The sequence below is a fragment of the Diachasma alloeum genome, unplaced genomic scaffold, assembly GCF_001412515.2.
Source record: "Diachasma alloeum isolate Michigan unplaced genomic scaffold, Dall2.0 Dall_scaffold_00861, whole genome shotgun sequence".
NCBI classification, from domain to species: domain Eukaryota; kingdom Metazoa; phylum Arthropoda; class Insecta; order Hymenoptera; family Braconidae; genus Diachasma; species Diachasma alloeum.
This window is the reverse complement of record NW_021680982.1, coordinates 89,057-104,395: the sequence shown is the minus strand read 5'-3', so window position 1 is coordinate 104,395 and position 15,339 is coordinate 89,057. Positions and strand designations below refer to the sequence as shown.

Below are 15,339 nucleotides of genomic sequence, written 5' to 3'. Positions count from 1 at the left end.
ATTCACTCAGATGTGATGGGACCTATTACTCCAATTTCTCATCCTAAGGGATACAGATTTATTTCTGTGTTCATCGATGACTTCTCAAGATTCGCTATGGCTTATCCAATGAAGGCGAAAAGTGAAACAGGACATTGTCTTGAGATGTTCATTAGAAGCGCGCGTAATCTACTGGGTTATGACTTCGAAAGTATGCTATCTGAGATCAGATCAGGGAACAGAGTATACAGGCGGGTATACAATTGAAGTTCTTAAGGATCTAGGGGCGGAATTACAGTTAGCCTCCCCTAATCCTCCAGAACACAACGGTGTCGCTGAGAGGTTTAATCAAACTATCCAGAAAAAGGTTAGGGGCTATATGTCGGAGTCAAGACTGCCAAAGGGCATGTGGGATCTGGGCTTATCTGCTGCAGTTTATGCTTACAATAGGACTCCACATAAATCAAACAATATGATAACTCCTTTAGAAAGATTCGCGCCTAATCACAGCTTTGNAAGGATCTAGGGGCGGAATTACAGTTAGCCTCCCCTAATCCTCCAGAACACAACGGTGTCGCTGAGAGGTTTAATCAAACTATCCAGAAAAAGGTTAGGGGCTATATGTCGGAGTCAAGACTGCCAAAGGGCATGTGGGATCTGGGCTTATCTGCTGCAGTTTATGCTTACAATAGGACTCCACATAAATCAAACAATATGATAACTCCTTTAGAAAGATTCGCACCTAATCACAGCTTTTATATTAATCAAATCAAAAGATTCGGTAGCTTAAGTTGTGTAAAAATTGCTAGAAATACTGGTCCAAAGTTTGGACCTCGAGGTGTAAGTATGGTCTTGGTTGGATATACTCCAACAGGGTATCAACTCTTAAAGCCAGAGCTAGGGAAGTATTATGAAAGTAGACATGTTAAATTCAATGAAAAATTAGTATATGGGGATAAATACAAGGGAAACTGTATCAAAGATTTTCCAGACTATGGAGAAATGGAGAATAAAGATGAATGGTTTGTTGAGTTCGAAAAGAATCGAGGAGAGACCGAGGATTCTTTAAAACCGGAGGGAGAGATAAAACGCAAAAGAGGTAGACCAAAGAAAGAAGTTTCAGAACAAAACACTATCAAGAAAGTGAAAACAGTTGATATAAAGGATAAAATAATAAATGATAATAGCTTTTCAGAGTTGGAAATTGATGAGAACATGAAAGGAATTGTTTTCTTCACTAGTGTTATCAGTAATGTAGGCGAGACAGATTTAGCACAAAAGGAAGATGAAGTGTATCATGCACTTTTAGCAAACATAAATGAAGATCCCTCAAATTATCGAGAAGCTATAAACAGTAAAAATAAAGATTCTTGGTTAAATCCGGTTGATGAAGAATTGAACTCGTTAGAAAGAAATCAAGTATGGAAAATTGTCAAAAGACCTCTAAGTATGATGAATGGAAAAAGATTAAATGTCATTGATTCAAAATGGGTTTTTAAGTGTAAAAATGAGGCAAATGGAAAAATAAGATTCAAAGCGAGACTAGTAATCAGAGGTTTCAAGGATAAGAACATTTATGAATTAAGGGAAACTTATGCTCCAGTAGCTCGTTTACCTCTAGTGAGAATAGTTATATCGATTATAAACAAATATAATCTAGAGGTGTGTCAGCTAGATGTTAAAACTGCTTTCCTCAATGGCGTAATAGATGAAGAGATTTACATGGAAATTCCAGAAGGAACTAATCATACTGACAAAGATAGGCAAGAAAATGTGTGCAAATTGGAGAAAGCACTTTATGGTCTTCGTATCAGTCCCAAACGGTGGAATGTAAAATTCACTGAAGTAGCTTTAAGCATGGGTCTGCAGAACTCGGATTTAGAACCTTGTTTATTCACTTGGCGAGATGAAGACAAGTTCTTGCTTCTGCTACTTTATGTAGATGATATATTATTGGCGAGTAATGATAACGATAAATTGGCTGAAGTAAAGAGTAACTTATGTAGCGAATTTGAAATGACAGTCCTGGGAGAACCCAAGGAATTCTTGAGCATGACTATTAGGCGGGACAGAGAAAATCAGATTATCAAATTAAATCAGGAAAATTATATTCAAAAGATATTAAGTAGGTTTGGCTTTGATAAAGCATATCCACAACGTACACCAATGAATACTTCTCAAGTAGCTAATAATGAGAGAAAATCAAGAGAAACAGAATATGATAATGGAACTTTGGAAAGGACAGAAACAAAAGCAAACATTCGTTATAGGGAGGCTGTAGGTAGTCTTTTGTATTTGGCTGGTGCTACGAGATCAGACATTGCATATGCAGTCAATGTAATAAGCAGACATCAAGTAAATCCTAAAGAAAGTGATTGGTAGATGGTAAAAAGAATTTTTCGGTATCTGAGAGGTACTACGGGCTTGGGTCTGAGATATTCAGGCGAGACCAATGACATTCAGGGTTATTCTGATGCGAGTTTTTCTGATTGTAAAGATTCAATCACAACTTGTGGATTTGTGATTAGACTGTTTGGTTATTCGGTCATTTGGCGAACTCACAAACAAACTACAGTAGCACTTTCTACGTGTGAAGCTGAGTATGTTGCAATGAGCGAGGCGAGTCGAGAAATGATGTCGTTGCACAACTCGTTGAAACTGATACTGGTTGATCCCCCTGTTCCAACGATCTTAAGGTGTGATAATAAATCTGCTATTGTGAGTGCGGAAACGAATGGAGGAATGAAATTGAAACACATTGTGGAGAACAAATTACATTATGTAAAGGAATGCGTTAAAAAGAATTATATGAAAATCATTTGGATTGGCTCAAGGGATCAGCTAGCTGATGTTTTCACCAAACCATTGACGTTTGAAACACACAATCGTTTGATGGACCTAATAATGAAAGTAAATATTTAAATTATTTTTCTTTCTGTTTGTCAAGGAAATAACTAATTTGGCGAGACCTTCTGGGAGAGATAAAATCGGCGAGATGGAAAAACTGATGAGATTAAACTGACAAAATTAGCTGGCGAGAATACTGAGGCGAGATAAAGTTACCAAATAAGAAACTTTGTGATGAACGAGAATATATTACCAGGAGAGAAGAAGACTGGAGAGGAATCAAGGATACTGTCTATGGCGGGAGGGAGTGTTGAAAGTGGCGCCCTACGCCAGTCTCCTTTTACCGACAGTGTGGCTGACTGTGTCGCCACGGCGCCGTTGCGCCTCTCGTAGATATACTCGTACTATGCACCACTTGTGCCGCGACCGTTGTCGCATTACGTGTCTGAATAAAGCGTAATTACTTTTACGATAATAAAACTGTGTTTAATCGTTATTTCAATCCTAAATAACCCTTCAGTTATAGATTTAATTCCTCTTAAAAAAGGTGCCGGAGGGGTTAGGGAAGGATCCTCGGGAGGAATTTTTCCGCTGCACTCATTATCAGATTTTTTATGAATTTTTTATAATTAAATACATCCAAGTTCTCATAGGGTAAATAGGAGTGCAAGTGAACTCAAACACTTGGATATTTGATTTATTTTTCAAAAGATGCCTAAGGGCTTGGAGAAGTCTCCTGAGGAGGAATTTCTTCGGTGCACTAATTAGCAGATTTTCATTAAATTTTGGAAAATTAATTTTTTAAAAGGTTCAATGGTGTAAGTAGGGGTGCAAGTTAACGCAAACACTCGGAGATTCAATTTCTTTTGAAAAAATTTCCTAATTGGTTGGAGAAGTCTCCTGAGGAGGAATTTCTGCGGTGCACTAATTAGCAGATTTTTAATCAATTTTTGAAAATTATTGTTTTATAGGTTCAACGGGGTGAATAGGGGTGCAAGTGAACGCAATCACTTAGACATTCAATTCCTTTTGAAAGATGCCTAAGGAATTGGGGAAGTCTCCTGAGGAAAAATTTTTTCGGTGCACTAATTAGTAAATTTTTATTCAATTTTTGAGAATTATTTTCTTACAAGTTTCAATGGGGTAAATAGGGGTAAACCCAAACACTTGGAGATTCAATTTTTATTTTTTTTGTAAATGTACCGAAGGAGTTTGGGAAGTTTTCTAAATGCAAAATTTGGTGGTGCCAATCATTGGAAGATTTCCAATCAATTTTCGAAAAATAATTATAAATCTGCCAATTAGTAAACCGACGAAATTCTTCCTCAGGAGACTTTCCCAACCTCTTATGCTACTTTTTTAAAAGAAGATGAATCTCCAAGTATTTGCGTCCAATGGCACCCCTATTTACCCCATTGAACCTGGTAAAAAAATAATTTTCAAAAATTAATTAAAAATATGCTAATTATTGCACCGATGAAATTCCTCCACAGGAGACTTCCCCAACCCCTTAGGCTACTTTTTCAAAGGAAACTAAGACTCGAAGTGTTTGCGTTTACTTGCAGACCTATTTACCCTATTGAACCTGGTGAAAAAATAATTTTCAGAAATTAATTAAAAATCTGTTCATTAGTGCACCGACGAAATTCATCCTCAGGGGACTTCCACAACCCCTTAGGCACCTTTTGAAGAAGAAATCGAATGTCCAAGTGTTTGAATTCACTTGCACCACTATTTACCCCATGAGAAATTGTATTTATTTAATTTTCAAAGATCCATTAAAAATTTGATAATAAGTGCACCGGAAAAAATTCCTCCCGAGGATACTTCCCCAACCCCTCCGGCACCTTTTTCAAGGAGAATTAAATCGATAAATTTTTGCGTTTCCTTGCACCCCCAATTACCCCCCTCAGAAGTGTTCTCCCAACCTTCACGTACATTAAACAAAAAATTTCAATTATAAAAACCTTTGCGATCACACTTTTTTATTTTTCATTTAGTCTGGGAGATTTCAAATCCGTGGCTACAGTCCGCCTCATAAGTAACACCCAACTCCCGCTAGCTTCAGCATCATGGAACGATGGAGTTCACAATCTCAAGGTCAAAGAACATGAGGAGGAGTGAAATTTATTTACGCGACGAACGAAGTTAATAACGAAAAAAAGCCTTTGGGAGAGCATTGCTTGAGGAATAACAAAAAATAATTTCAAAAAAAAGAGTTTAATCTCTACTCGAATTAGTGGCTGTAGTGGCCACGCGGGGAGTGTGTAGCTCCGGCGGTCATCCAAGCTAAGCAGAGTTCAGTCTGCCCAGTACTTGGATGGGTGTCCGCTTAGGCACACCTAACCGCGTGGGACTACAGTCGCTAGGTACGAATGTAGAGAACCACTGTGCCCATTGAGTCAGTGTGACCAATGGACACAGCGAAATCCGTGCATTATCGGCCGGCTGCACGACTGAGGTTTTCCATGGTTTCCCTGGCAGTCCAATCCCGAATGGGGTGCAGTTCGGGATAAAGTAAGTCGGCCCATGGTAACGCAGATTAGGGAAGGGAACAAAATGTAAAAACCCGAGAGGGTATACATATGGAATCAAAAATAAAAAATGAAAAAAATTAAAAAAAATAAAATCTCTACTCGAATTCTGTCGACACATAATACAATTTTCCCAATAAATTCACAATTCTAATCCTCCATTTTTTCAATCATTAGATTTTTTCCTTCACAGAACGATGCAAGATCTCATTCAAAATAAACATATTTCGTCAGAATACAATTATCGTCTCGTTTCTCCGAATTTCCTCCCACAGCATGTGTGAATGATGTAATTACCTGTATCCATCGTGTCTAGGAGGCCCACTTCCAGTGAATATATTGATTTTGTCCTGGGGAGGAGTAGTTAGTCGACACCGTTGCTGAAAAATCGATGCACATGCATACGTTGGGATCATAGAAAGATTATTGAGTGAATCATCCAGTCGCACGACAAGAGTCGATTAATCAATATCAAGTATTGGATGAAGTCACAACAACCCCATTAGTATTCTACAGTTCATTAAAAGGCTGAAATGCCAGGGTTTATGACTTCAGATCATTGTATTTGATGACTCGATGTTCAAGCACTGGATGGAACTCCACTGAACATCACAAAACAAAAATGTTGCCCAAAATGGCGGCTTCGAGAATATCTTAACCTCATTCATTGATGTGGGATATATAAAGATAGCACGAAATATGTGGTAGCTAACATCAGACTGATATGGCGTTTTTCTTGGCGTGCTGACTGCGTACGTAAACATTTCGTGTTTCTTGGTGACGAATTGAAAATTGATGTTTCTTGGGGTTAGCTGAGTCGGTAAAAGTCGATAAAATAGGTTGCGTTTGTGACCATTTAAGCAAACCGTGTTTCTTGGTTGATTTTGTTAAGGAGAGGTTAATTGAGAGGTTAATTGTGTTTATTTAGATGTCTAGGAAGTGTGGGCTCGTGGAAGACCCAAAGAAGTGTCCTTGGTGCTAATGAAATAATTAAATACAATTCGGAGTGGGTTATGTGTGCATCGTACGCAGATATTCAATCCAATCCGAAGGAGAGACCTAGTGAGCAGCATCTACACGCGAGAAAAATCGCACTGAATCATCTTCGTAGGATAATCGACATGATTCCATTTTGACAGCATGATGTGTGTTTTGATGCGGATGCTGAGGAGGAGCTCACCGGTGCATTATATATGTCACTGGAGACACGTGTCCATTGTCAGGTCGTTAGTTCAAGAGCGTGTTGAGGCTTGTTGTGACATCGTCATCGATGTCAATGTCCACTGCACTCATCGATGGATCCTGCTGGAACTGAAGATGATCCTCAGACCTCGATGTCCTCACAAAACCACTAGGATATCCAAAATTCGTGACATTTGTCTATGTCTATTGTCGATGTATATTCGGCTCATTTTGGAGCAAAAAAATTTGGAGCCAAAAATAGCAATCTGTAAGTCAAGAGTGAGTCTAGTGGTGCTCATAAGCTGCTTGGACAGATATTCGAAGCCCTTGGACAGAAGGAGTCTGCCCCAGCTGAATTTAAACAGTCTCGTTTTCTGGAGCTTTTTCTCAATTATTTGATTTTATTCGTAGTCTGTGAATTATTGGCTGACATGGACATTGAAATGGACGTGAATAGGATAAAATACTAGGTCGACAGAGCTAGTGAAAAATTCGCTCACAATCCAAGTGTGTTTCAATTGAAGGAGAAAATGCTGATGGCTCACAGACCAAATTCGACTGATGGAGATCTGGAAGCTCTTATTACTTGTAAGTCCTTCATTAAATCATCTTTACTAAAATCCTAATTCTCCCTTCATCAGACGTCAGAAAATGGGACAATATATCTGAATCTGTTAATCCTTCATCACAGCATCATCATGTCTGACTGGGGATTGTGAATAAATTCCACTCACTTCATACTGAGACTGTACCTTATCATCATCAGTATATAATCTTGATGATTGGATTGCCAAGCGCCAGTATTTCCAGATGACAATCGAGGCAACATATATTACTTGTTTGGATTTGCGTGGACTGACTATCGTTTGTTTATCTGTCATACAATCGTTAAAACTGTCAGAGAGAGACGTCTCGGTTTTATTTGAAATATTCAAAAAGTACTAAACCGACATGGCTACGCCCTCGGCCACTTTCCAATTAAATAATAAAACGATGGTGAGCTTTCAAACGAAGAGTGAGACTGATCGCAAAAAAATTAGTGGTTCGTAAATGTGATTAAGTGAGATTCATTTAAATTATATCACATTGCTACATAATTAATTCCACAGACGACGATGAAATGATAAAATACATATTGAAAGCTGCCATAGAAGGTCGATTTGAGACATCATTGGGAACTAATCAAATTTTTTCCATTAAAAGAATCACTGACAAGTATGTTCGTCTATTTTCTCTCCTTAAAATCATGTGTCACAAAAATTAATAATTTCCTCTCCATTTTTTAGGGAAAAGAAGCTCATCTGCATCCTGGATAATGAAACATCACCAAAAGCAATGGACATGGAAATAATCACCAAACATGACAAAGTTTTGAAGACTTCGGGTAACTCGACGAGTGCTAAGAGAAAGCTCAATGGAACTGATTCGAGTTCAGATGACGACGACTCGGATGATGAGGATAACTCTAAGCAGCTGGAGGATTCAAAACATGTGGGCAAATGAAGTGAGTATTGAACTCGTAGAATTGATGAGGTGATGAATTAATTTATAAATAAATGAGTTCATTCAATATTTGATCAAGAAATACCAGAATACCAAAAGAAATTTCCAAAAAAATTGGATGGAATTTCCGGTACACTCATTGGAAATTACCATCACATTGTAGCTCTAGTGGAATTTCAATGAATTTCGTCATTTAAAATTCAATATTCAGGTGTATAAATTGTTGAATTTTTTACAGTTCAATGGACAAATGAGCAGAAGGAATATTTACTCGAGCAAGTAGTGGATATGGAGAATGATGTTGGCCCGCGCAAACGTTTCAAGAACGAAGCAGAAATGTGGGGGGCAATCGCAGAAGACTTCAATGCGGAATTTGAGACAAAGAGGACCTCCATTCAAATGAGGAGCAAAAGGGGCTCTTTGATGAGAGAACAGAAGAAAAAAGGACAAAACAAGAAGCCCCCAAAACCACGTGCCACAAAACAGACTTCATTGGACAAGGCCTTGGAAACAATTCAAAAAATGAATCAGGAGAGAGATGCTAAATGGGAGAAACGAGAGGAAACTCGTTCGAAGCTCTCGAACGTGAGAAGAGGATCCTGGCAACTTTGACTGAACTCATGGCGAAAAATGAGAAATAATGATGGAATGAATCATTATTTCAAGGATAGAAGAGTTCATACAGCTGATCCAATTTATTTAATCCATTATCAATAGGGGCTGGGACCACATGTGATTACGATTGTCAATGATATTTGAAAGATTGTTGATAACAATTGTAACCACACGTAGTCCCGGGCCCTGTTAATCAATTCATTATCCATTTGTCAATTTATTAATTCTTTAAAAAATAATTAATGTGTTCAATTAATTTCCTTTTCGACTTGCGTATAATTTTAAAAAATAAATTGATTTTTTTAATACAGAAAAAATACCTGGATATAATTTTTGAATTTCACATTAAATGATAATAATAGAAGAAATTAATATGTATCAATTGAATCAATCAATAATAATAGAAGACATTAACGTCTATTAATTCTTGAATTGGCAAGAATTACTCTCTCGTCAGGGCAGCTTTGAAGGAAACGAACTCTTCAAATGTCTCTTAGTATTTATCCACTTCTTCAGAGATTTGATCACCCAAGGATTGGATTTTAGCGACCGTCGAAGGAGTCATCCACTCTGCTGGTGTACTCACAGCTATCATCATTTGATTTTCGAGCAGTGAAATTGTCTCCATCTGCAGTTCAAGTTTCTCCTCGAAGGTCTTGCGAATCTCTTTACTAATATATATTTGAAACCGTATTTTTTGTTTTCTTTGTGTAATTGCAGGATGGTTCAGTCATGTCAGGCGTGTCATCTGAATCACGAGACGACTCATCTGAATCAATCCAAGCATTGGCTGATGAGACAAGAGAGTCATCTGGACCTTCAGGAATGCTGATGGTCTCACCTTTTTCAGCAGGGAATCCTACCCTGTGGCTCACTCCGGTCAATATATCATCTGAGTCAATTCCAGATGTGTCACTGAGTGAAGTCACTGAGTCATCCATCGGGGTGAAACTACTATCACAAGAAGCACCTTCCGATTCCACAACATCTGGGTGGTCCATGACTGTTCCATAGCAGTTTTCCACAGCTTTTGCTCCTTTTGTCTGATCTGCACTCGGGTTCATTGTAACTGGAAATATTATCATATTTTTTTAGACATTTGGATTTCAGTAAATTGGGTCTTATTCTCAGCGCAGGAAATTGTACCTTTTTTTTCTTTACTCCTTCCTTTTTTTCTTTGCTTCGCTTCAGGAAGATGTGGTTGATAGACTGCAACGTTGAAGACAATCGACAGTCACTGGATCAAGAACAAACAATTGATATATCAAGTGAATATTGTCTATGAACATTCAAATAAAAGCCTCGCGAAAAAAGACGAAATTATGTGAAGAAGCATAGAACAATTCCAGATTTGTCAACATGTGTAAGTATAATTGTTAGAGCTATATTAATAAATAGAAATATAACTTACACTTTATAACATAATTATCATTTCATCTATTCAGGGACGAGCGACGACAATGAGTTCTTGTTAATCCTTCGCACAGGATTTTACGAACATCTTTTTGGTTCAATCTCTTGGGAGAATATTACTGAGCCTAAGGACGAGGTCTGGGAGTGAGTAAACATTTATAAATAATAATAATAATTCGTCAATAATGATAATTTGTAAACAAAACGTTGTTTTATGTTTAGGAACATATCAGCAGATATTGCGTGGAGCTATAGACCACAATTACACAGAAGAGGACTCACCACGGGAGCTTCATTGGCAGCACGATTTGAAATCCTTGGGAACGAGTATAATGTAAGTACAAATTTAATTAATTGAAGAAATTTGAAATTAATCAACGAAAGTCTGGTCTTGTTTAAGAGCTTGTAGAAACGTTAGAAAAAAAAGGGAGAGAGGGACAATTAGAGGACATCCACTTCTCAGCAAAATTCTCTGAGATTATTAGAAAATTATTCAAAAACGTGGTAATTGCCGCAAAAATTCCTGGGGATTCCGAACTTCAATTTGAATACGCCACCTGTGTCAAGTATATTGTTTTTTTTCTAATAAAAATGAAAATATCTCCGAAACTAGTGTGTTTATCAAAAAATGTCAACAGACTTTTTTACGGGAAATTTTGAGGACTATAATAAAGGTCTTGATATTTTTCGATCACCTTGCTAGTTTTCGAGATATCATTAGATATCATTTTTTCCTAGAATCGATTTTACTGGATAAATTACAATACCTGCTCTAAAAACATTTAACTCAGTTCCAGATTTTTGGGTTCTTTATTTTCGTTTTTTTTTGTTTTTTTTTATACTGAAGTTTGCTATTTGTGGTTTCGTAATTCAATTGCCGGAAAACACAGCTTGGGATAATGAATTAATATTGAAAAATGGCAAAACGCGAAATAATTCACACAATTGTCCAAGATTTATTATTGGATGAGGATAAATATTATGACTTGAGTAAGAATGAAGAAGAAGAATAGCGAGAAGATTGTGTTGTGCTCAGTTCCATGTTTACAAGGCAGAAAAGACAGAAAATTGTAAATTTTTTAGAGATTGTGAAAGACTATTCAGATGTCGAATTCATTGAAAATTTTCGTTTGGAGAGTGGAGTGACAAGACAAATCATCGCTGAGTTCGAAGAATCCCCATTCTTCCCGATATACACTTTGGATGGATCATCGGATATTTCAGCAGAAAAGGCAGTTCTCATGTTCCTTTGATAAATTCACCATTTTTTCTGAAATACGAACTAATAAAATTCAACAAACTACATCATCTAGTTCCTCATCAATTTAAATTTTTAGGTTTGCTGGGAATAAGAGAACTCTTCGTGATGTAGCTGGGAGATTTGGAGTTTGTCCTGCTACTGTGTCTCGGTACAATGACAGAGTGATGGATTTCCTGATCAGCATTGCTTCTGATGTGATCAAACTACCCCAAGACAAAGAATATTCTGCGAGGAACTTCGAAATGGTGAGAATAAGGATATTTCTGTTTATCGCGAGTCTATTTTCTATTGAATATTCTATTGAAGTTTCCTTCTGATTCCACATGAGGACAATTTAATAAAAATCTCAGCGATTATGATAGGAAAATCATGAAATTGCAGACTTAATTTAGAATGAATGAGATTCCAATTAAAAATCTATACCAAAACTTGAATTTCAACAGCAGATCTTTTCATCTCTTATGAGATATTCAACATTCCCTCATTTCTCCATTTAGACGTATAATTTCTCTGATGTTTTGGGTGTGATCGATGGGACACATATTCGCATTCGTACGCCTGCACGTAAGGACAGATCGATGTATGCTGACCGTGATAAGCAGACGACACTCGGTCTCCAAGTCGTGTGCGATTCAGGCAAGAGAATTGCCAACAAAATTTGCTGACTCCATTCAATCGTACAAATCTATCAAGGGAAGAGGCAAAGTTCAATCGTCAATTTTCTCGAATGAGAGTATTAATTGAAAATTCTATTACCCGACTGAAGAATATTTTACGAGGACTGATGAATGATGAAATGTGGTCAGCAGATAAAATGTCAAAATTCATTGTGAGCTGCTGTGTTTTACACAATTTGATAATTGATAAGGAATTAGTAATTGAGAGGGATGGGGAGATTGATGATTGGACACCTCTTATTTGTGTTGATCAAAAAATTTCTACCAGGATTGGAAAAGAGAAGCGAAATGCCATGAAAGATAAGATAAATGATGAATCATAAAAATAATAATACTTGAGTTTATGTGCATCTTTGTTTTGTATTCATTTTGAGTTTAGAGGGCGGGGATAAACATACGCATGATCCAGGACAGCTGGTGTCTTCTTTTTTAGCTTGGGAGGAATAGTTGGAGTGAAAGAATCATGGCCTTGAACGATACGGAGTGGAATTCACAATTTTTCATGAATTTAGGGTACTCGCCTCCTTTGATATTTAGAAAACTTTGAATTGGATTTTCCCACAGCAGAGATAAAGCAAAGGGGTGAATCTTAAACATAATAAAGTCACATAACAGATACATAATTCATAATAACAGGCACGAATTTCAATTTATTATGAAAAATTATAATAATAGCTATGATGCTTCTTCGTTCCTCCAATTCCTTCTTTATGACTCATAAACTAATCTATATACATCACAATTAAATAATTTCCCTTGCAGACGAATGCGACGGAGCGATCTTATGAGCTTTTCCGAAAAAAGACTCATGTTTATTTTGTCTTGCAGTATCGTACTCCATCAGCAGAACATATCAATACCGGCTGGATATTGTCATCGACAGAGCAAAGATGCTCAAATATATCAGGATGAGGTATATCAACCGGTGCTCTTCCAGTTTTGCTGTTATTGATGACAGTTTTCCTACAGACTGCTCGATAACTCTCTACCATAGATTGAACTGCACCAGCTGTTTTGACAATATCATATTTTTTATTGACTTTGCGTGCAACAGCCTCCCACATGTTCATTTTCCTTTTATATTTTTTCATAGGGCCAATCTTGCGGAAATTAGTGACGTAGACTTTCAATATTTTACGAAGGATTCTAACGCTTTTGCGTAGAAATGTAAAAGGACTAGTAAAATCAGAAAGCCACAAGGGAGATTGGGGCAATATGGGCAATATTGACTTTCTTTCAAATATTCAGAATTCAGAAACAGATTCATTAGTTCAGTTTGGACTCATCACAACGAAGAAGAAATGTATTTTCGATGGGATAATAATTAGGGGAGGGCAAGGCAATATGGACACCAGTTTTAAATGACGTTACGAATTGGATATGGATTGTTGTCACAGACTCTAAAGTCTTTCCAGAAAGTGTCAAGTCTTTGCAGAAAATGTCCAGTCTTTCCAAAAAGTGTCCAGTCTTTTTATAAAGTATCCAGTCTTTCCAAAAAAAGTCCTATGTTTCAGAAAATGTCAAGTCTTTCTAGAAAGTGTCTAGAGTCTTTCTAGAAAGTGTCCGGTTTTTCTAAGAAGTGTCTAGAGTCTTTTCGGGAAGTATCTAGAGTCTTACCTATTTTACTTATTAAGACTATCACATAAAATAACTTACATTATTGAATTAACAAGAAAAAATAATGAACTAAGAAACAATAAAATTGGGTATCCATTTTACCCCAGGTGTTCATATTGCCCGCCCTCCTCAATCTCATCATATCAACAATTGAATAAGTTATTAACATTACTAAAGAAAAACAAAAGTGTCGATTTTACCACTCTCTCCGCCCACCCTATAGTTGATACAGGATGGATGGAGAGGGTGGGGTTTTAAATTCTTTGTCAATTCAATTTTCAATTAAATTAAAATTATATTTATTTTTTTCATAAATTCTCCGATACAGGAGAATAGGAATTATACGTTGCTTGCGTTGCATTTTCTCAGAGAATCGATAGAATAGATGTTCATCGTCGTCCGAATTCTCGTAATTTGAACTTGAATGAGACGTAATTGGATAGCACTTATCACTCCTTGAGCTTGACGGAATCTTTGCCCCCAATTCATCATCATTTTTGGTCATGATTTTCATTACTATTGTGTCAGACGATTCTGCGTTGTCCACGCTGGAGATGAGCTTCTTTTCCCTAAAAAATGGAGAAGAAATTATTAATTTTTGTGACACATAATTTTAAGGAGAGAAAATAGACGAACATACTTATCCATGATTCTTCTAATGGAAAAAATTTGATTAGTTCCCAATGACGTCTCAAATCGACCTTCTTTGGCAGCTTTCAATATGTATTTTATCATTTCATCGTCGTCTGTGGAATTAGTTATGTAGCAATGTGATTTAATTTAATTGAATCTCACTTAATCACATTTACGAACCATTAATTTTTTTTCGATCAGTCTCACTCTTCGGTTGAAAGCTCACCATCATTTTATTATTCAACTGAAAAGTAGCTGAGGGCGTCGCCATGTCGGTTTAGTACTTTTTAAATATTTCAAATAAAACTGAGACGTCTCTCTCTGACAGTTTTGACGATTGTATGACAGATGAACAAACGATAGTCAGTCCATGCAAATCCAAACAAGTAATATATGTTGCCTCGATTGTCATCTGGAAGTACTGGCGCTTGGCAATCCAATCATCAAGATTATTATACTGATGATGATAAGGTACAGTCTCAGTACAACGTGAGTCGGATTTATTCACAATCCTCAGCCAGACATGATGATGCAGTGATGAATTGAGAAAAAGCTCCAGAAAACGAGACTGTTTAAATTCAGCTAGGGCAGACTCCTGTTGGATTCCGGATTGAAGAAAATACTAACTTCAAGTTAAACACGAAATCTTTATTATTATTAAGACTAAATACAAGTACTTTGGATATCTTCCTGAATGGATGTTTACTCTTAGACTGTTCGATTTATTCTGCTTAAAACTAGAGTTCGGAGGATTTTGGTAAAGTCCTCAGAGGGTAGATAGTAGGGGTAGGAGAGACTGGAGGGAGTAAGGCCCAAGGTGGGTGATTGGCTAGTTTAGGTGAGGGATGACCCTTGAGGGTTGGACTTACGGAGGTAAGGGAGAGGTATGAGGTATTGGGGAAAGTACCGGATTAGGACCCGAGGTACGGGAAAGTACCGAGGAGTTATTTAACGATTTAGAGGGTTTTGGAGTGAAAAGGATAATAAAAACCGCAATGAAATATTTTAACAAAAGATCTTGGGAAGAGTGAACATCTGCTGGACACTTGGAGAGAGACAAGGTTTTGGGAAAGTAATT

At 37.0% G+C, this 15,339-nt stretch overlaps 1 protein-coding gene across 1 annotated transcript; it reads left to right on the top strand.

Moving 5' to 3' along the window:
* Positions 1-6,962: 6,962 nt before the first annotated feature.
* LOC107045009 lies at positions 6,963-8,748 on the top strand. The gene is made up of 5 exons (XM_015267098.1): positions 6,963-7,130; positions 7,234-7,584; positions 7,652-7,757; positions 7,829-8,046; positions 8,284-8,748. The coding sequence occupies exons 2-4, from the start codon at positions 7,494-7,496 to the stop codon at positions 8,043-8,045; spliced, it is 414 nt and encodes a 137-aa protein (XP_015122584.1). The 5' UTR covers positions 6,963-7,130; positions 7,234-7,493; the 3' UTR covers position 8,046; positions 8,284-8,748.
* Positions 8,749-15,339: the final 6,591 nt, after the last annotated feature.